The following is a 21,648-nucleotide window of genomic DNA, read 5'->3' as shown; positions in this document are numbered from 1 at the left end:
GTCCTGTTTGGATTATTTGCAGACAGCGGCATGCCTAGAGCTGAGTCTCGACCTAAGGATTCAATGCCCAAATGAATCATATTGTTTCTCAGACCTCTGCTGTAACTGCAGATTGAAGATGTGTGAGAGTTTGGAGTCAATAGCCTGGTGTGCATTTCAAATTATGATATACAGCAACTGAAAATATTTTAAATATAGTCCAGTATTTATCTGGAATTACTGACGTAATTCTTAATATTTATATCATTATTTTCTATCGTAACCAAATATAAGATTTTAATTGAAGTGTGTAAAAATGTAATAATCTTACATTTGCTTTATTTAATTCTTTTAATAGATACATTTGACTATATAGAGTTTTTTGATGTAAAAATGTATATTGTTTTTCTTTTTTTATTAAAAAATGTCATTGTCTTTCTTTTTTTGTTTTGCTTAAATTAAAGTGGATGGGGAAAAAAGTTCTGGTACCAAAAGCTCAGCCCTGTTAATACATTTCTCAGCCCTGTGCTGTCTGTGTGTGTCTGTCCCTGTTTGTCCGTGTCTGTCTGTTCTGTCTGTGTGTCTGTGTGTGTCTGTGTGTGTCTGTCTGTGTCTGTACGTGTTTGTCCGTGTCTGTCTGTTCTGTCTGTGTGTCTGTGTTCTATTGGTCCAGGAATTTCGGTGGCTGTGCAGCAGAAGCTCAGAGAGGTGTGCGAGGCATCCAGCGAGACCTGTTCAACTCTACGTCAGTGTCTCGACTTGTTCTCGAAACAGGAAGGGGTATGAAGCAATTACTGTAATTAATTCACTAAAAAATGCAGAGAAGACTTGATCAGAAAGTGGCAGTTTATTATAATACTAATGTCTGTTTTAATTGTGCACAATTAGAAACTTAATAGATTCAGAACTAATGACATTCATAGTAAAGACCTGGTAAAGCGAACATGTCAACCCTTCCAAATAAAGCCTTAATTCATAAAAGAGGTCTAGATTTAAGATTTATTTTTTATATTCTGATTTCTGACATTCCTTTGTTTTTATGCTAAAAGAATAAAACATTTCACCTCCCTTGAACGTCTCCACAGTTTGTACAGTACCAGATTATTAATCAATCTACATCAAGTAGCACATAATATCCAGAGAGGAATTAGGGTTAGAATGATATTTTATATAATTACAAAACTGTTTAAAACATTTTATTAAAATTGTATTAAAACTTAATAAACAATAAAATAAAAACATATCTAGATAGTATCTGGCTTATCTAGCTTACAATACCTTAAACATATTGAATTATTTCATATCATTAATAATACAAATGTACATTTATTTAGCTTTTTATTTTAAATGTTTATTTATTTTCTATCTTTCTTTTTGCTCTTAAAGATATGTATTTGTGATCTTTATTTTATGAATACTGTATATTTATACAACTATTTTAAATATTAAAAAAATTTATAACTTGCATGATTTAATTTCAGATGTATTACAGTTTTGTAAATGTTTAAATCAATATCTAGCTAATTTGAAGATTTTTTAAATATAATATTCATTGATGATTAATTTAATAGAAATGAATGTAGTGAGAATTCTTGTCACTATTTGATATTCAAATATTAAATAATTACAATTTAAATTACAATTAATTTACTACAAATGAATGTAGTTACAATTCTTGTCACTATTTATTATTAAAACATTAAATAGTGAGCTTTTTTTTTGGACAGTTTAACAAAATATGTATGTATTTGATTTATTTGTTGTTTTACATTGAATCTAAGAAGGCATGTAGGTTCTAGGTTATTTTTTATTTTATTTTTATTTATTTATTTATTTATATACTTTTTACATTGAATCTAAAAAGGCATGTAAAATGAAATCTATATATTACACTCTATGGGTGTAAAATATTCTATAATAATCGGTGACAATATCTCACTGAATGTAAGTTTTACCTCCCCTTGAATTTTTCTTTAACTAAAGACATAGTCATAATTTTTATCCATTTTTAGGAGGAGGAGTGTGATGTACTGGTTTTTAGGAATAAGGGAGATGTGCAGACCTGCAGTAACCTCAGGGGACAAGTGACCAGTTGACCAGTGACACCATGAAGTTATGGGAAAGAGTAGTGGAAGCCATGCTGAGGGATAAGTTGACCATCTATGAGCAAGAGTATGGTTTCATGCCGAGGAAGAGCACTACGGACGCAATATTTGCTTCGAGGATGTTGATGGAGAAGTAAAGAGAAGGTCAAAAGAAGTTGCATTGTGTGTTAGTATATTTAGAGAAAGCGCCCGACAGGGTGCTGAGAGAGGAGTTGTGGTATTGTATGAGGAAGTCAGGACAGTGTGACAACAATGAAGTGTGCAGTAGGAACAACAGACTGGTTCAAGGTGGAGGTTGGACTGCATCAAGGATCAGCTCTAAGCCCTTTCCTGTTTGCAGTGGTGATGGACAGGTTGACGGACGAGGTCAGACAGGAGTCTCCGTGGACTATGATGTTTGTGGATGATTATAGCTGTTTGTGGTGAGAGTAGGGAGCAGGTTGAGAAGAGCCTGGAGAGGTGGAGGTATGCACTGGAGAGAAGGGGAATGAAAGTCAGTAGGAGTAAGACAGAGTACATGTGTGTGAATGAGAGGGAGGGCAGTGGAGTGATGCGGTTACAGGAAGAAGAGGTGGTGAAGTTGGAAGAGTTTAGGTATCTGGGGTCAATCGTGCAAAAGTAATGGAGAGTGTGTTAGAGAAGTGAAGAAAATACAATTTGTCTTAATGCATTTTTGTATTCGAATCACTCGAGTTACTTGAGAAATCGTTTCAGCAATAAATTCAGCAGATCAATATATAACCAGGCCTATACAATCCAACACATGAAACTTCACATGAAACTATAAAAAGTATTTTACTGAAACTGAAAAAATGGGTGTGTGCTGGAGGTGACTGATGTTTGGATCTTTGTCCCTGTTTTACCCTGTGTGTAAGAGACACCAGCAGTGATGGCACTCCATCAGGTCTGTCAGTGCATGTTTTTGCAAAGGGCCGACCAGTTACACGATACGCGACGGATTGTGTTTCACGATTGAGTGCACTGGAACATGACAGTCCGCTTCTGTTCTATCAGATAATTCGGGGATCATATCTTTATATCATAAACAGTGTGCAAAACGTGCTTTAAAAAGAAAAAAATTAGCTACTAAAGCACTAGCATCATTATACCATGTGTGTTAATCCAAATGTCATGCAGCCTTTAATTTTTTTTTCCAGAACAGTGGAGGTTATTATAACAGCAAATGGGGATGAAATGTGTTATAGGATGTTCACAAAGCGCATGGTCAGTTGTCCACATACTTTTCTCCATACAATGTAGGTTTGGAAAGGCTGTCCTTTTCAGATTCATGTATAGTAGAAAATGTTTAATTTGAAGTATTTGAAAGTATGTGTATACATATGTGTGCAGGCATGCAGTCTGAAGCTGGAACAGGAAGTTGAGAAGAGCAAAATTCTGTCAGAGGCTCTCCAGATTTTAGCTACAGAGCATCATGAGCTGGAGCAGTCTGTGGTTCGAGGCTCGTCTCCTCGCAGCGCCATTCTCAGCGAGGATGACTTCTATGATGCCCTTTCCTGTTAGTACACCATCTTTTTCTTAAAGCACTAATTTACCGATAAGTGCTATACTGTCAGAATTATTTGAGAGAATATTGAAAAAATCTTCAGGAAGATCCTGGTCAGAATGGAGGTGGGAACACCATATGTTTGTTATTCTTGAAAGTCTCTGTGCAATGCAAGTATAAGGATTTATATGTCTAAAATAGCTTCAAGTTATCATCTTGAGGAAACGTATAGAACCTTGAGTGTAAAAAGAAACATTTGTGTTACAGATGTGATTACATACTTAAAATACTGCATCAATACTTTCAGGACCCAACCACCATTGTTTCTGGTTTTAACAATGATGAATTGACTATGAATTAAAGCAATAGATTTGATCCAAATATCTTTTTTTATATTTGCAGTGAATAAATATAATTTTCGTATAGTTTTGCATGTCTGGTGTGTTTCGGCTCCTTTAAAAGCCACCCGATCCCCTACTCTGGTTTCATCAGGTAGCTTGATGGCAGCTTCTTTCCTTCGTTTGACCCATATGTGTGCGTGCATATGTGCGTGTGTGTGTGTGTGTGTGTGTTATAGTTTCCACCTCAGAGAATTCGCAGAGCTACCTAGACTTGAGTGGGTCGTTCAAGGAAGAGGACGAGGGCAGGTCAGAGCTCTATAACAACGTGCCGAGTTGTCTCAACGCTGGGAGGATGTCCCAGGAGGATTGGCGTGGTGATGAAGAGGAGGATGATAAAGGAGCCAAATCGAGTGGCGCTAAAAGATACAGGTAAATGATCAACATGGTGAACAAAGTCCATAATGTGTCCATTTTATTGACAAAAATCAAGTTGCTCCGAAATTCCTGATCAATTCCTACAGTAACTATTATTATAGTCTTGTAAACCTGTGGCTTTTTTTATTGCCATCGTCTCCCCTGTGTTGTGTTTTGTTTTGGTCATGTATTGAAATCAATAATTTAGTTGCTGTGCACCAGAGGAGAAGGAGGAGGAGCTTACAACTGTAAAAGATTGATGAAGCAGCCAAACGTAGCAGGCTCGTAATTTGAACTTTTCACTTAATCTGTGAAAACCAATAAAGCCGTTAACAGAGTCCCTGCTACAAGGACAAGATGTCTTTGTTTGTGTTTACTAAGAAGTTCTTTGCCCCTGAGTCGAAAATTATTGCCACCTTTTAGGAGAATGAGCAAAAAACAAATCTAATAAGGAGAAAAACATATATATACTTAATGAGAAATGGGATTTTTTCTACTTTTACATTTTCTATTTATGGCATTTGGCAGACGCCTTTATATAGAGCGACTTACATTTATCTAATTCATACAACTAAACAGCTATAGGGTTAAGGGCCTTGCTCAGGGGCCCAGAAGTGGCAGCGATTTGAACTCGCGGATCCCAAGTCGGATCCAAATTTCTATAGTATTATTGTACAATAAGTTTAATTGAACTAGAGTTCATTAGTGAACACATGCGGTAGATTACAGAGTATTGTTTTCTATGTATTTATTTATTTCTTAATATTATGAAATTATAAAATAATTTTTATATAATACAGTTTGAAATCATGCAGTATTTATTTTCGAACCTCAGACTCCTATTGTTGATTATTAAAGGATGTTATGTCTACATTAGGAGGTTTTTCCGCCATATTTACATCCGATCTTTAGTGTCTGAATTGAGTCTGGATCGGCTCTATGAGTCGATTTGATCTGAATATGAATTAGCTCAATAATACTGGAAATTAATGTGAATCTGAAAACACTTCTAACGCTATGGTAAAAGGTTTAATGTATTAATCAAGAATTTTGCAAAACCCCTCATTCAACCTCCAATTTGTGAAACAGTAAGCATCCAGTAAATCAGAGATGCCCATACAAGGACCCTTGGGCCAAAGTTTACCCAGCCATATCATATAAGATTTGATTCGAATCGATTATATTTATATTATATTTGTCATTGTGCAAAATACATGTAGAGAGCTATTGAAATGCAGTTAGCATCCAACCAGAAGTACATAAAGTGGCTTATTTACAATAAGTAGCAATATTTTAAATGAGGGTATGGGTTAGAGGTGAGAATGATCAATGTAAAGAAGGTGCAGTAGTAAGATATTGTATATCTAGTAATACATATGTGTAAATAGAGGGGGAATTCCATTGATACAGCTCTTCATTTCCAATTTGACATTTATAACTAAAAAAATTCTTATTATTATCAAGCTGCAAAAATCTTGGCAGTACCTACCACTGTGAGCATGCTTCCGGTCTGATTAACTTACATTTACACTATTTAGCAGGCACTCTTATCCAGAGTGACTTACATGTATCACATTCATACACCTGAGCAGCTATGGGATTATGGGCTTGGCTGAGGGGCCCAGGAACGGCAGCTTGGTCCAATGATTTAACCACTATGTTACCACTACCCACAAGCGTAAACTTAAAAAGCAAACCGCCTAACACTCACCTATTATATTCTGATTTTTTTCAGCAAGTCAGCTGTAGCCCAATTTGGGAAAACTATAAAAAAAAAAATTTTTTAAAGTTGATATAACAACATGGCTGTATTGCTCATAGCTAAAAAAAAATAGCTGTACTAGGTATTGTACTATAAATATGATTATGTCTATAGTTTCACAGTACTATAATATTATAATATATATTTTAATATAATACAGTTCGGTGTAATGGAACATTTACTTTTAATCCCCTGCACTTATTAAGTTAGATTTCCCCTTTTATAGGTAATTGTTTGGGCACCTCTGCATCTTCCATGTAAGCATTTGGACTGTTTTGGGTCCAGTTTGAATCTACTTGCCTAGTAAAGCCTTTTTTTACTTTCCTCTTGAATACATAATAAACTTTCCTTAAGCCACACAAGTGAAACTCAAGATGCCGGTTGAATAAGATATAAATCGTTTATCGTGCGACTGGCACTTCCTGTTTAGACATTCTTTGTTTTAGACTCATGGTTGGTCAAGTTAACCCAGTTTACATACCAGTTTTGTTTTTCTTTTTAATAGAAATAAATTGGTTTTACTCTTTACATATTTTGGTTGCCTTTTATTTTTGCTGAGAAAAGAAAGAGGTGATGACAGAAATAGTTTAGAATGCTGACTGTATAACAGCTTGAAAGATTAATTTTTTTCTTGTAAGCTGACAAACGTATCATAATTAATAAAGTTGGACTGTCATGTGGTAAATTGTCACACAAACAACTAATTTCAAAAACAAAAAGAAAAACAAGAGCAGAGATTAAATTAGCTGAGCGTATACTCTGTTGTTAGCTGGATGATAGTCCTTCAAAACTGTGGCTGTGAGTGAGTGTGTAATTGGAAACAGGTGTAACTAATCAACACAAGGGCGATTGTGAAAAATTAAGTGTGTGTGATGGGAGTTGGAGACCAGTGGGCTGTGTTTGAATGCTGCAGTGTATGATGGGAAATGAAGATGATGAGTACACTATAATGCAAAATAAGCAATGTTTTCATAAAGTAATTATTAAGCGATTTAACGAATCACTAACTTTTAATTCTTGAGTATTGTGTAGTGAAAATGGTTTTGTTTAGTTATCAGCAAATATTCATACTGGTCCCCTGGTGGTCTAGTGGTTAGGATGCGGCGCTTTCACCGCTGCGGCCCGGGTTCGATCCCCGGTCAGGGAACCAACCCCAGCCACTCTTATTGCCGGTCCCAAGCCCGGGATAAATGGGGAGGGTTGCGTTAGGAAGGGCATACAGCGTAAAAACGTGCCAAATCAAACATGCAGATGATCAGCTGTGGCGACCCCTAATAGGAGAAGCCAAAAGAAAGTTAAGTATCAGCAAATATTTATACTCTTGTGCTCAGGGTACTGATTCAGAATAAGAGTCTATATATTATATAGATAGATTTATAAATAAATACTGTCCTGGCATCCATTTAAAGGTTTGTCAAAATATTTTTTTTATACACAGATTTGTGGTTGTGGTTCAGCATTTAACACATCAGCTTAACTTAATTATGATGCTTATAATGTTAGCTTATATAAAAAAAAAAAGTATTTCAAAAATATAGTTGTTTTCATACAGTCAGCATTCTAAATAATCAAAAAAATAAACTCTGCAGATATATCAGTCTGCTTTCTTTGGGTCATTTGTTTCATATAATGAAATCTATGTATGAAAATAAATATCTATTTAGAGAACATTCTGTTATACGTTTTTCTTTTGTCTCTTTTTCTCAGGACAAGTTTGCCGGCACCGATGTTTTCCAGGAACAACTTCAGCATATGGAGCATACTGAGAAAGTGCATTGGATTGGTAAAGCGAACTAAATGAGTGATCATTGTATTTCAAACACAACAAATGCTGACAGTATTGATTTGATTTGGCTCTTTACAGAGTGATTTTGGTAAATAGTGAATAGTTACAGCATCGCAATCCAGAATATGTAACATGTTCAGCTTAAAAAAAAAAAGAAATTCCAAACCTGGTTCTGAACAAGCATTTCTGTTAGTATTTTTGTTGCCAAAATTAAGACTTTAATCAGTTTTAGATATCAAATCCTGTGTAGTTTTACAAGTTGGAGTTACAGGTTAGGGTTTGTAATGTGAAATACAAATGCAGTACTTTATCTTCTCACCCCAAACCTGAACATTGTCTCTGTCCTTTTAGGAGCTCTCTAAGATCACAATGCCAGTCATATTTAACGAGCCGCTCAGCTTTTTACAGAGACTCACAGAGTACATGGAGCACACTTATCTCATCCAGCAGGCTAACGACTCCACCGACTCCATCGAGAGAATGAAGGTAAACCGTAAAAATCCAATGGGAATCGAAACACAACATAATACTGACAAAAACAAGGTGTTTTTTTATTTTATTGTTATGGCACCCTGAAAAAGCAAGAACGAGCTAAAATAGAATCCAAAGCAGAAGCTTGGTTCTTATTTGTTGTCCACCACCTTACCAGATACCAGGAACCACCGTAGAGAAGACGGAGAAAGTGACTGTATAATCGTTACGGCACCATTGTTAAGTTATTAAAATTTCATCAGTGATAACAAGCTGACACTGAAGACTAAAAGAGTTCTATTTTGTAAAAAAAAAAATAATAAAAATGAATAGTTTTCAACTGAAAGGTTTTCATTGAAGATTTAGAAATAAGTCATCCAAGGAATTTCTATACATTTTATCAAACTACTATTAAAGTAACATCATTGTTGCAGATTTATGTAGAATATGGTGCTAATATACAATAAGTACTCGTAATTTATTGAATAAATGCGCAGTTTGCACAAATATTTGGTGTAATTGTTGCAAATCTTAAATGCAGAGGCAAACAAAAAGAAATTTCTGTTTCGGTTGCTGAATTTTTATGCGAGGGCAGAATAATGTGTGAAAACACTAAATAATATATCTAAAATATATCATTAAAAAATATATAAAAAGTGAAAAACTCCTTGATTGTGTTTCACTTATTCAAAGCATTTTCCTAAGTGTTTAAACAGACCTATTTTCTATACATTATTGCTTCAATAGTATCAACTTCCAAAGTGTGTAGGTTGAGAGAGAAAAAAAGAGTTTATAGCAGCGATATTGTAAGAGAGACAGGAATGAACTGAGGGTAAATGTCTCTTATTGTTGCTAAATTCTTATGCTAGTGTCGGACAGTAAAAAGCTACAACAATAGCAATAGACTGTTTCTCATTTATTATGCAAGTGCACAGAAGACCATTTATAGATTGCTGAAGCTATAATTCTGATAATAATTTGGAAAACAAACAACTATGTTTGTTTTAACGCTTGTTTTATGAATAAGATCATAAGAGAAACAAATGTTAACCCATGTGGGCTGTGTTTGAATTGCCATCACTCTTCATGACACTTTTACTGTGTTTTCAAATCCAACATGTACAGTATGAATGTGTAATACCCAAGTACTGGAAAGTGGCTGTGATATAAAATAACAGATTGTTCTGTGTGTCAGTGTGTAGCAGCATTTGCAGTGTCTGCAGTGGCGTCTCAGTGGGAAAGGACTGGGAAACCCTTTAACCCCCTGCTGGGGGAGACATATGAGCTCGTCAGGTAAGTGCTGACTGATGAGGGTGTTCAAGTATCGACAACATTAAATACATTACACTATTTCTCGAAAACATCTTATAGCATTACATTGTGCAAAAACTAGAAAGGTCTGAAATACTTTCTGAACTACAGAAGTGCTAAGAGGCCAGACATTAGAATATTTTCTTCTTTCTCGTCTTTCTCATGATCTCGACATAAGTGGTTTTCTCGCGATTATTAATTAGTTTTCTCATGATTTTATCATAAACATTGTTTCCTTGTGATCGGTACTGAATGTTTCTGTATATTCATACACGTGGACGAGACAAAGAAACAACTTTTGTCCTGTCGGGATTACAAGAAGAAATATTGGAATACCCGGCCTCTAAGGACTTCCGTACTGACCCCATTGTAGTTAACATATACAGACCGTAGGAACACAGGTTTATTTTTATAAAATGTCCCTCAATTAATTTTTTTGCTATTCTTTTTTTTTCTCAGAGAGGATTTGGGTTTCCGAGTAGTCTCGGAGCAGGTGAGCCACCATCCTCCAGTCAGTGCTTTTCATGCCGAGGGTCTGCAGAAGGATTTTGTTTTTCACGGCTCAATCTACCCCAAGTTGAAGTTCTGGGGAAAAAGTGTGGAGGCCGAGCCGAAAGGCATCATGACTCTGGAGCTGCCTAAGTAAGACCAAACACACGTCATTAACCTAGTGTGTCATATACGTTATAAAATAATTATTGGTTATTATTGCGAAACCATGACGAGCTGTGCAGTTTGGAAGAATGATGGTGAGACACGGTGGTATGATGTTCTACCTGCCCTCACTGGCCCTGGATGATTGTTGTCCCACAACAGCACAATCCATAGTCTTTTTCTTCCCTACTGCATTTTAAAATACCTTTTGTTCATTTATTGTTATTTATAATTACCCATTTCATCTATTTTGAAGATTTCATCTATTTTTTTCTCATTGTACTGCCTTTGTCTTTAGGATTTCAGAAAACCTGGTTACAGCTTTACCTCTGACTGTTCCCATCATTTGAGACTCCTATAAATATTTAATAAACACAGAAAACTTCACATCAATAATTACACACATTAAAAAATAAAAATCGGTTTACTTAGATTTCCATGAGTGGTTAATATAGAAATGATAACAAATGAGTGCATTAATACACCCCTGTGATTTACACCTGTCAGATCAGCTGTTAAAGAAAATTGTTCATCACCTTCTGAGAGATCAGAGCTCAGAATCCTTCAGTGCTTTGTTTTAACCACTTGTACGCTTTTATTGATATCTAATATTGAACACGGGTATACATTTTGAGCGGTCCTGATAAGGCAATGCCATAAATGTTGGCACCATTTAATAGAGTGTATTTAAAAACAAGGATAAAAATGGTACACGTTTAGGCCCAGTCATAGAAATTACTTACATAAGTTACATTCAAAATGACAAGACAAAATTATGTTCACAAGAATATATTCCAAACCTTTTGTCGTTTCTCCGAAATGTGACACATCATGTCATCTTAAGCACAAGAGGCAAAGAGTATGCATGTACTGTAGAACACAAATTATAATCCTTAAAGGAATGTTAGTTTAAATTATTCTCGGATTTGTACCGAATTTCATATGTGGAATCCATTCGGTTGTTCATATGCTGCACTAATATACTTTTAATGAGGGTGCCAATAATTCTGAATCGGACCTTAAGATTTCTCGTAAATGTGTTTGCCGTCATTTATCCTGATCCTGATAATTTTCTCTTTCCAGGTATAATGAGGCGTACACGTGGACAAACCCGACATGCTGCGTCCACAACATCATTGTGGGGCAGCTTTGGATTGAACAGTATGGAAATGTGGAGGTGGTCAACCACAAGTGAGTGAGTTTGGCAAAGGCTTTTTTTTCTTGCAGGTGGAGTTTAATCACTCTCAGAGTACTCAAAATAAAAACCTACTCCTTTTAGGTCAACATTAATACTTGGGAGTGAATGTGAAAGTCAGTTGTAGCATAGTTTCTTCTTCTTCTCCTCTTCTTCTTCTCCCTCTTCTTCTTCTTTTTTTTCTTTCGGCTGCTCCCATTAGGGGTCACCACAGCAGATCATCCGTCTCCATACCCCCCTGTCCTCTACATCTGCCTCTTTCACACCAACTACCTGCATGTCTTCCCTCACCACATCCATGAACCTCCTCCTTGGCCTTCCTCTTTTCCTCCTACCTGGTGGCTCCATCCTCAGCATTCTTCTACCAATATACCTCATGTCCCTCCTCTGCACATGTCCAAACCATCTCAATCTCGCCTCTCTCACCTTGTCACCAAAATGTCCTACATGCGCTGTCTCTCTAATAAACTCGTTTCTAATCCTGTCCATCGTCGTCACTCCCAACGAAAATCTCAACATCTTCAGTTTTGCTACCTCCAGCTCCGCCTCCTGTCTTTTACTCAATGCCACTGTCTCTAAATCAATTGTAGCATAGTTTGTGGCGTATCAATGATCATTAACCAGATGAGGATGGGTTCCCTCTTGAGTCTGGTTCCTCTCAAGGTTTCTTCCTTATGCCATCTCGGGGAGTTTTTCCCCGAGATGGCATTGTGTAGGTTTAAGCTAAATCATTAACAATGCAAAAAAAAACAAAACTGCTTTATAATGAACTCTATATAATGACACTGACAGAATGGTCAGTTGCGTTCTCTGAATTCTTTGCTCTATATTTCTACCAGAACTGGAGAGAGGTGCTGTCTCAGCTTTAAACCTTGTGGTCTTTTTGGTAAAGAACTGCACAAAGTTGAAGGCTACATTCTGGACAAAAGGTGGGTGCTGTTTTCAGTTCAGTTTTCTTAATACACTTTCCTTATTTTGTCTTTCCACATGTTACAGACCTTTTTTCTGAAAAAGATGCTTATTTGCAGCAAAAAGAAAGTGTGTGTTCTGTATGGGAAGTGGACAGAGTGCATGTACACAGTGGATTCGGCAACGTTCGAGGCTCACAAGAAGATCGATAAGGCTGCCGAGGGAAAGAAAAGCAGTAAAGTGGTGTGCTCTTTTTCTTTACTTTATCCATGGCTGTGTTTCGAAGTTTTCTCACCACGGCTAGTTTCTCATTTCAATACATTATCATTTCTATAGTAACAACCAGAGGTGGAAAGTAACTACAATGGCTTTGATTTGAAATGTATCTGTGCTCCTCAGGGGTCCAGTGCTGAGTCTGAGGAAAGCCCACAACCAGGTGGTGACTCTGTAGAGGAGATTTCAGGCAGCCAGTTACTTTGGAGAATCTCACCAAGACCAGCCAACTCCGCTCAGGTTTCTCAGCAAACACGAACCCACACTCTGTCAGGAAAGCACGATGCAGGGCCAGATTTTTCTGTCAGGAATGCAGGCAGGGACAGGGCCAGATTATACTGTCAGGAACGCGGGCAGGGACAGAGCCAGATTATTCTGTCAGGAATGCGGGCAGGGACAAGGCCAGATTATTCTGTCAGGAACGCGGGCAGGGACAGGGCCAGATTATTCTGTCAGGAACGCGGGCAGGGACAGGGCCAAAATTATTCTGTCAGGAACGCGGACAGGGCCAGATTATTCTTTCAGGAACGCGGGCAGGGACAGGGCCAGATTATTCTGTCAGGAACGCGGGCAGGGACAGGGCCAGATTATTCTGTCAGGAACGCGGGCAGGGACAGGGACAGATTATACTGTCAGGGGGTGTGACTGGGAGGAGGACCCAAATGCAGGACACAACAGGGGTATGGTGAAAACAGTCTTTAATTAAGAAACAGGCAGAGGGAAAACACAGACTTTAAACAAAACCGGCAAACTGAGCAATAAGGAGGAGAGCAAAATCACGGTCCAAAACAGGGTTTAGCAACAGGATCAGGAACAGGAGATGGGAACTAGAACCAGAACAGACAGGGTGGCAAGAATAATCTCAGGGACTGGCAAAGCCGGTGAGATAATCTGACCCCGAGTAAATGTCCTTTGTGTCCTTAAATAACGGGTGGCATGAGAAAAACTTTTTCATTCTTCATCAGGTTATTGCAGCCCCAAGGTTCAATCAAGCTGCCTTAGAGATTTGTGTTTCTTTCTCCATTTCTGCTGCAGATGTACAGTTTCACGTTGTTCGCCATGCAGCTAAACGAGCTCAATCAAGAGATCGAAGCTGCAATTCCCAAAACCGACTGCAGACTTAGACCCGACATCCGCGCCATGGAAAACGGAGACATTGGTATGGATACATGACTGGATACATATGTGTCATCATTAACACTGGACATTGACATTTATTAAATTTTATTATATAGCATTATACAATACTCATATAATACAAATTACATAATATTTTATTTTTCATTATTCAAATGAACATAACTTTTTATTATAAGGATAAAAATACTTGGACTTTATGCCCTCAGATTTGGCAAGTGAGGAGAAAAAGAGGCTGGAGGAAAAGCAGAGAGCAGCACGGAAAAGCCGAGCCAAGTCAGACGAGGACTGGAAGACGAGGTGTGTGAGAATATCCTTCACCTGCTTTTTTTCTTTACAGCTGTAATGTAAAACTCATAGCTTGAAACTTGCGCTTTAGACAAGCAGGCAGATATGTTGAGTGCGTTTATAGAACAGATTTTCTCTGTAATTTTGGATGATTCTAATAATGAAAAGATTACTAAATTAAATGACTGTTAACTACATGATAAATGTATCTGAAGAGAAACTGAATCAAAGTGAAGCACACAGTATATGGACAAAAGTATTGGGACACCTGAAATTTTCAGTCATATGTGGTTCTTTCACAAACTGTTAACACAAAGTGGAAAAATATGGAACAGGATACTCACAAAGCACATACAAATATTTTGGTGAGGTGTCCACAGACTTCTGTCCATATAGTGCATTTATTATAGCCTTCGATTATGTGTCATGTATAAATGACCATAATGAATCCATAATAAGTGAAATTAAAACCAACTTGTGATGTGCAGCTGCACTATTACCAAAGCTGCTGCTATAAAAAATTAATCAACACATTCTGACCAATCAGAATGCAGCATTTGACAGCACTGTTACAAGCAAAAATAGGAAATTAAATGTATTATTTGATTATTATTAATTAATAATAATATAATAATACATTTGATTATTATTAATAAAAATGTATTGTATAGAAGAGTAATCACACTTGAAGAAAATAATTTGAGTATGCTGTATATTGTGCAGCTTCTATTTAGTAACTAGATGCTCTTCTATACTAATTCCACTAACATTACACCCCTTGTTTTTTTTGTTTTTTTTTTCCTTCTTTTTTTCTTACCTCCATATATTCTGTGGTTCGGCTATGATGATTAGAAGCTCCGCATTCAGCCCCAGGTTTGCTCTGCATGCTGTGCTATATGATTCTATTTTTAAATTTTTTTGCATTTCTAATCACAAGAATATGAATAAGAACATATGAAATAACGCATGTCATGCCATGCTGAAACAAATCTATATATTTTTTTTTATTATCCATTACCCTTAATTATTTATAATTCAATAATAATTACCCTTTTTTATTGAACTGATTCTAGTTGCATTTGTTGTGGAACCTCTGCAAAACGTAGTAATTATTGTTTTTATTTACATCATAGCATCTATAAATCACCATTCCTTTACCAGCCTTTCTTCTTTTTCTTTATTGTGATCTAAATAATGAGGTTAATTCTAATAATAAACTACCTGCATGTCTTTTTCTTTTACCACATCCATAAACCTCCTTTTTTGCCATCCTTTTTTCCTCCTTCCTGGTGGCTCCATCCTCAGCATTCTCCTACCGATGTACCCCATGTCCCTCCTCTGCACATGTCCAAACCATCTCAATCTATCCTCCCTCACCTTGTCTCCAAAACGTCCTACATGCGCTGTCCCTTTAATAAACCTGTTTCTAATCCTGTCCATCGTTGTAATTCCCAATATAAATCTTAACATCTTCAGCTCTGCTACCTCCAGCTCAACCTCCTGTCTTTGGATTTTAGCTATGTTACTCATGTAAAAAGGACTGTCCCTGGTTCCCTGGTGGTCTAGTGGTTAGGATGCGGTGCTCTCACCGCTGCGGCCCGGGTTCGATCCCCGGTCAGGGAACCGACCCCAGCCATTAGGGTTGCACAAGCCTTAGTGCCGGTCCCAAGCCCGGATAAATGGGGAGGGTTGCGTTAGGAAGGGCATCCAGCGTAAAAACGTGCCAAATCAAACATGCGGATGGTCCGCTGTGGCGACCCCTAATGGGAGAAGCCGAAAGAAAGTTTTACTCATGTAAAAAGGACTGCATACCTAAAACCCTGTACCGAAATATTTTTGTACGAATACGTGTACCGTTACACCCCTAGTGGTCATGGACAAATGTACGTTTGCTGTACCGTGAATATGCTTTGCGCTTAAGGCATGATTATTATTCATCCAAATCTGCACAAATGGTACCTCTGTGGTTAAAATGACGAACTTTTGTTCGGAAGGTTGTGAGTTCAAATCCCAGTACTACCAACCTCTGGGCCCGTGAGCTAGGCCCTTGACCCTCAGCTGCTTAGTTATATACAGTAAATGGGATAATTACACGTCGCCCCGGATAAACTTTGGTCAGTATTGGGAATTTTAAGTTCAGGTTCATGAAATCATTTAACACTCTCCATACTTTATTATAAGATTTATAAATGATACCCAGTGATTGTATGTAAACTGTGACTCATCTAGTCTCTCTTTTTTTCCGAGCAGGTGGTTTAATCAGGGTCCAAACCCTCACACCAACTCTCCAGATTGGCTATTCTCCACTGCTTACTGGAACCGAGATTACGCCCAAGTGCCTGATATATACTGACACGATCTACAATAACTTCAAACTAAATTGGGCCACATCGGATATTTGTGTAATAAACTTTTTTTTTTTAAGATTGAACAGATTTCTCATACCTGCAAGTTCTTTATATTATTTATTTATTTTTTTAAGAGGAAGATGTTACTTTATTCTTCATGCACATAAACTATAAGCAGGACACAATTCGATTCAGTTTTGTTGAGGCCAATCATGTAACAGCTTAATTACCTTAATGAAGAAAAAAAAGTAATCATAATTATAATTGAGCATAGAAATTGTCAGCATTTTTTATTTTTTTTTTTTTTTGGCAGGCATCTTTTCTAAAACATTCAGAACACTAGTTTTTAATAATGGACTAAACTTTGTATTATTTATTTTAGAGCTCTTTTTATGCTTTACACTTTTCAGAATATTTTACAATTACATATATATATACATCTTTATTTTCTTCAGCTTGGACTTTTTTCTGTTTGTTTTCAATAAAGACGGGGCTAAAACTGGTTTCCTAGTTGTAATGTGTGAGACATGAAAAGAGATGAGTTATTCTTATATATGAAAACCTAATAATATGAAGTATGACCCCACCGGATGCGGATAATGTTTAACTCGTTAGTTTAAGTTTGGTGAGGATGTGACATCAATATAAAGTGCTCAAAGCATTTAATTTTACAGCAGAGGTGGTGTAAAGTGTCATATAAGACACTTAAAAGATTGTTATACTTATTTAATAGTTATTTCAGAGTGATGTCCATTTGTTGCTGTTGTGTATATCACATGGTAGTGTCGCTGAATTTCCCGGCCTGCTGAATAAAGCCCTAAGCAGGTCCAAGCAGATTTCTGTCATTGAGGTCAAATGAAATTTTGGAAACTTTTTGACCTTTTATTAATTTTCAGAAAACACCATCAGAATGGCAGTGGCTCTGGAGTCTATCCCAGGAACACTAGATGTGAAATACATATACCTAGGGACAATTTAAAGTCACAAATCCACTTATGCTTTTCCACACGTGTTTTTGGGAGGTGGGATGGAAAGCACAAAGAAACTGGAGTAAATATAAATTTAAAACATGTAAAACTATGGTATAAACTGGAAGGGCTTCTTTTTTTATTAATATATATGAACTGGAAACACTGTTGTTCTGCTTCTGAATATACAGTATAATTTGTAGACAAAAGAATTTCTACAACTGACTTTTCCAGCCATATGTAGTTCTTCCCCAAACTGTTACCACAAACCTGGAGGCACACAATTGTATAGAATGCCACTGGGCACAATGGCCTGCTGTAGTTCTGTAGTAGTTAGTCTTAGTAGTTTAGTAGTTCTGATCTCAACCTTATTGAACACCTTTGGGATGAATGCACCCTGAACACTGACTGCACCCCAGGTCTCCTCACCTACATCAGTACTAGACTTTACTAATACCTTATGGCTGAATAAGCACAAATCTCCACAAGCACACTCCAAAATCTGCTGAAACATCTTCCCAGAAGAGTGGAGATGGTTATGTTACAGTATATTCAGATACCAAACGTGCGTCCATACAGTGGATATAACATTAAAACCACTGAGAGGTGAAGTAAATAAAATTGATTATCTCGTCACAATGGCACCTTTCAAAAGCAGGGATATGTCATGGATCAAGTAAGTAGTTTGTGAATTTGATGTGTTGGAAACAAGAAAAATGGGCAAGCATAAAGATCTAAACAACTATGACAAGTGCCAATTTGTGATGGCTAAACATCTGGAACAGAGCATCTATTCAATGGCGGGTATTTTTTAGCCTGGTTTTCAGGGGATGCATTAATGTTAAAAAATGTATAAAAAAAAATCTGCTTCTTCTTTACTGTTTCAACTGTAAAATATTAATATATTTAACGCTTTTTTCAAGAATATTTTAGGTTTAACATGGAAGTAAAAATTAATAAAACAGAAATAATAAAACAACTTATTATAATTGAGTTTTCTAATTGTTAATGTAAAATGTATAACAAGTTTTTATGAAAAATAAGTATGTAATTAAAAATTCAAAATGCCACGATATGCTTTTAGTTTACACTATAATTATATTAACTATTAATATAATTTATATTATTAGAAATATTATGAGCTTATTTTGTAGATATTTAAAAAAATTATTAATTCAAATATAAATATCTTATATAGATGTTTCATATTAGTTATAATACCTGGAATAAATTGTCCGGGTCAGGGTCAGGGTTCAGACATGTACAGAAGGCGATTTTGTAATTGAATGGTCGTATTTGACATTCACAGGTCAGAGAGGAGTGTATGACGTCACAGTTGTCCTCATATCCTAAACTAAATTACGCAAAGGACTTAAAATAGCCCCGGTTTGGTGTTTGCTCCATTAGGAGGCCTGACCCCTTTCTGTTCTCTTTCATGAATTTTTTATGTAACTGAATTGATTGCAAAGGTATAAAAGTAAGAACTGAGCTTAGAGTTCTCACACACAAGGCTTATCAGTATTACCAGACTAAATCCAGACCTGGTGATCATCAAACATCATGATCAACGAGCGGCTCCTGCTTCTCACCCTTACCTGCTATGTGTTTGTCTGGATCGGAAACTGTGAAGATTTTGTAGAGATCCGTTCTGTTGAAGATGACATCAAGGCCCAGGAGGAAAAAGAGCTGGTGAGGGGTTTATTTTTTTTAAAGGTTTGAAGATAGACTACAATTACATCTATTCCTTTTCAAACAAAGTTGCGGTGTTTCTGAAAGTTCAGGTAAAAATATCTTATCCTGTGCTTGTTATAGATCGAAGCTCTTCAAGAGGTCCTTGAAAAACTGAGGAATAAACAAAGTCCATCAGCTGAGAAAAGGTTAGGCTGGGTTCCTTCGGTGAGTAAACTGATTACTTCAAGTTTATTTAATAATAACATTTTATATATATATATTGTGTGTGGGGGTGGAATTAGTATATAGTCAAAAATCTAAACTTTTAGATGAATAGTAAAAATGTAAGCAAATATAAAATATTTACCATTAGCTAATAATTAGCTTGTTGCTTGTAGCGACTGGAAACAGTGCTAGACCAGGATGAGCATAGAAAACCAATTAGTTATGATGGCAACTTTACCTCACAATTTTCCTCATTTTAAGATTAAATGGATTTCATATCATCTATCAAGGTGAAGAAAACTGCATTTCCCATAAACTTACATATTTTACATCATCCCACTCCTGTCTAGATAATTATCTCCTAATGTATCTTAATTATATTTTTCTTTTATACTTAATAGTAAATAGATGTTACGCTGAATTGATTGGATGAAGAACTGAGCCAGTTCTACTGATACAGTATTAGTGTACCGTTCCTTCCTGGATGAGAACAAACAAGACCTTCCAAATTTGTAATGAATACTTTGAAGATCTAGGCTTATTCATTTCAATAATTCAGTGCCTAAATAAAGTGTACATACCTAAATTAAGTACAATTACTTTCATATATTCACATGAGGTTTTTGTGTACACGGCTTTGCCTTCCACTTTAACATATTAGAAATCTCCAAGTCCATAATGCCATTCGCACCTCGATGCATAGCCAACGATACGATACATTAAAGAGACATATAAAGCGGCTACCGATACCAATACGATTCTCAATTACAATTACGATGCAGTGTGATTAGATTTTGAGTTCATTCAACACAATGCGATTCAGTTCAATACGATTCAATGGAAAAAAAATACAATGCATTGTAATTCAATATACAGATACAGGTACAGATAGTTGACTTTTATTCCTTTGGTTTAGACAGACAGCAAATCATCAACTTCCTTAAGTGCTATCTGTCTTCTAACGCATGGCCCTTTCACAAACAGGTCTTTGAAGTTAAAAAAATAAATAAATAAAAACAAATGTTCTTTTCCTGTTCTGTCTCCAGGAAGATGCAGCTCTACCTCTGCCATGTTAATATATATTCTATGTGACTCTCAGGTCTCTGTGGTGTTGTGATACGTCATAATCAATCAATCTCCTTCTTCTTCTTTGCTGCTCCCATTAGGGGTCGCCACAGCGGATCATCCGTCTCCATACCCCCCTGTCCTCTACATCTGCCTCTTTCACACCAACTACCTGCATGTCTTCCCTCACCACATCCATGAACCTCCTCCTTGGCCTTCCTCTTTTCCTCCTACCTGGTGGCTCCATCCTCAGCATTCTTCTACCAATATAATTCATGTCCCTCCTCTGCACATATCCAAACCATCTCAATCAATCTACATATACAATATTGGTTACTTTCTAAACAATAAAAGTATAATGCATCTACTAATAATTATATATAAATTAATTTGGTTTTTACCAATCAAATATGTTAAAAACATACATATTTGCATTGGTACATACGCAGTACAAATGCCAACTTGTATCGGATGCACCCATTTTTAATTTGATGGATCACATAACTTAACTTTTATGCCAGTGCACCAATGGAAATCGGTGAATCTTACCATTCCTATCCTGCATGATCTTCCTCTCTCTCTGTTTCGCTCAGTCATACACAGTTCGATGTTATGCGCATGTCTAATAAAAGAATGTACAGTATCCACACATAGGTATGACCCCCTCACAAACACACAACCACTACAACTTGATGCGATTTATAAATTCTACACCTTCAACCCTCAGTGTGATGTTATGTTTCAGTGTGATGCAGGTGAGCAGTGTGCCATTCGTAAAGGTGCCCGTTTTGGAAAGGTGTGTACCTGTCCTGGTGGAACCTCGTGCAGCTTCTCCATCCTGAAGTGTTTGTGAGACGATGTGACTTTTCACCTTCACTCCCGACTGTAAATAAAGGCATAACGAAATAAAATGCATTTTTTTTAAATATTACATTTAAAATTGTGTTTTTTAATGGCATGTCAAGAGACCTTTCCGAATGAGTCAACGTATTGTATATCATTTATTCATTTGGCAGACATTTTTTTTATTTTTTATTTGTGAAGCAGAAATTAATTCAGTCACATAGTGTAGATGTAAAGGTAAAGGTAAAGGGACTTGTTTTAGTTCTGAGATTTACACTGACCACCAGTCAGACTGGTCACTTGACCAGGGGCACCTGGGAAGCCTGCAAACGTTCCAAAGCATATTGGTGACAAGGTGGCGTGATGAAGCTGGGTTACTGTTACAACCACAAAAGGTTT

At 36.6% G+C, this 21,648-nt stretch overlaps 2 protein-coding genes across 4 annotated transcripts in view; both read left to right on the top strand.

The window, feature by feature from the left end:
- The window catches only part of osbpl1a (oxysterol binding protein-like 1A), a 32,891-nt gene extending 15,911 nt beyond the window's left edge, over positions 1-16,980 (top strand). The window contains exons 15-29 of one of the 3 annotated variants that reach the window (XM_083559078.1): positions 653-759; positions 3,435-3,600; positions 4,166-4,358; positions 7,813-7,888; positions 8,243-8,377; positions 9,558-9,655; positions 10,133-10,315; positions 11,411-11,518; positions 12,362-12,451; positions 12,551-12,674; positions 12,831-12,944; positions 13,740-13,863; positions 14,051-14,141; positions 14,982-15,002; positions 16,380-16,980. In XM_083559078.1, the coding sequence (XP_083415204.1) occupies positions 653-759; positions 3,435-3,600; positions 4,166-4,358; positions 7,813-7,888; positions 8,243-8,377; positions 9,558-9,655; positions 10,133-10,315; positions 11,411-11,518; positions 12,362-12,451; positions 12,551-12,674; positions 12,831-12,944; positions 13,740-13,863; positions 14,051-14,141; positions 14,982-15,002; positions 16,380-16,482 (1,733 nt within the window). In that variant the 3' untranslated portion in view covers positions 16,483-16,980. Of the gene's footprint in view, positions 1-652; positions 760-3,434; positions 3,601-4,165; positions 4,359-7,812; positions 7,889-8,242; positions 8,378-9,557; positions 9,656-10,132; positions 10,316-11,410; positions 11,519-12,361; positions 12,452-12,550; positions 12,675-12,830; positions 12,945-13,739; positions 13,864-14,050; positions 14,142-14,981; positions 15,003-16,358 lie in introns of all 3 variants that reach the window. The other 2 variants (XM_083559080.1, XM_083559079.1) reach the window with 2 other exon arrangements.
- A 1,710-nt stretch (positions 16,981-18,690) lies between these two features.
- On the top strand, positions 18,691-21,259 carry LOC310736084 (cocaine- and amphetamine-regulated transcript protein; the record flags this gene model as incomplete). Its single annotated transcript, XM_083559490.1, has 3 exons — positions 18,691-19,134; positions 19,258-19,341; positions 21,152-21,259. Exons 1-3 carry the CDS (start codon positions 19,006-19,008, stop codon positions 21,257-21,259), a joined length of 321 nt encoding a protein of 106 aa, XP_083415616.1. The 5' UTR covers positions 18,691-19,005.
- Between the last annotated feature and the right edge of the window lie 389 nt (positions 21,260-21,648).

The sequence above is a fragment of the Silurus aristotelis genome, assembly GCF_946808225.1.
Source record: "Silurus aristotelis genome assembly, chromosome: 13".
Taxonomy (NCBI): Eukaryota; Metazoa; Chordata; class Actinopteri; order Siluriformes; family Siluridae; genus Silurus; species Silurus aristotelis.
The sequence above is the reverse complement of the archived record's forward strand: the minus strand, read 5'-3'. Positions and strand labels throughout refer to the sequence as shown.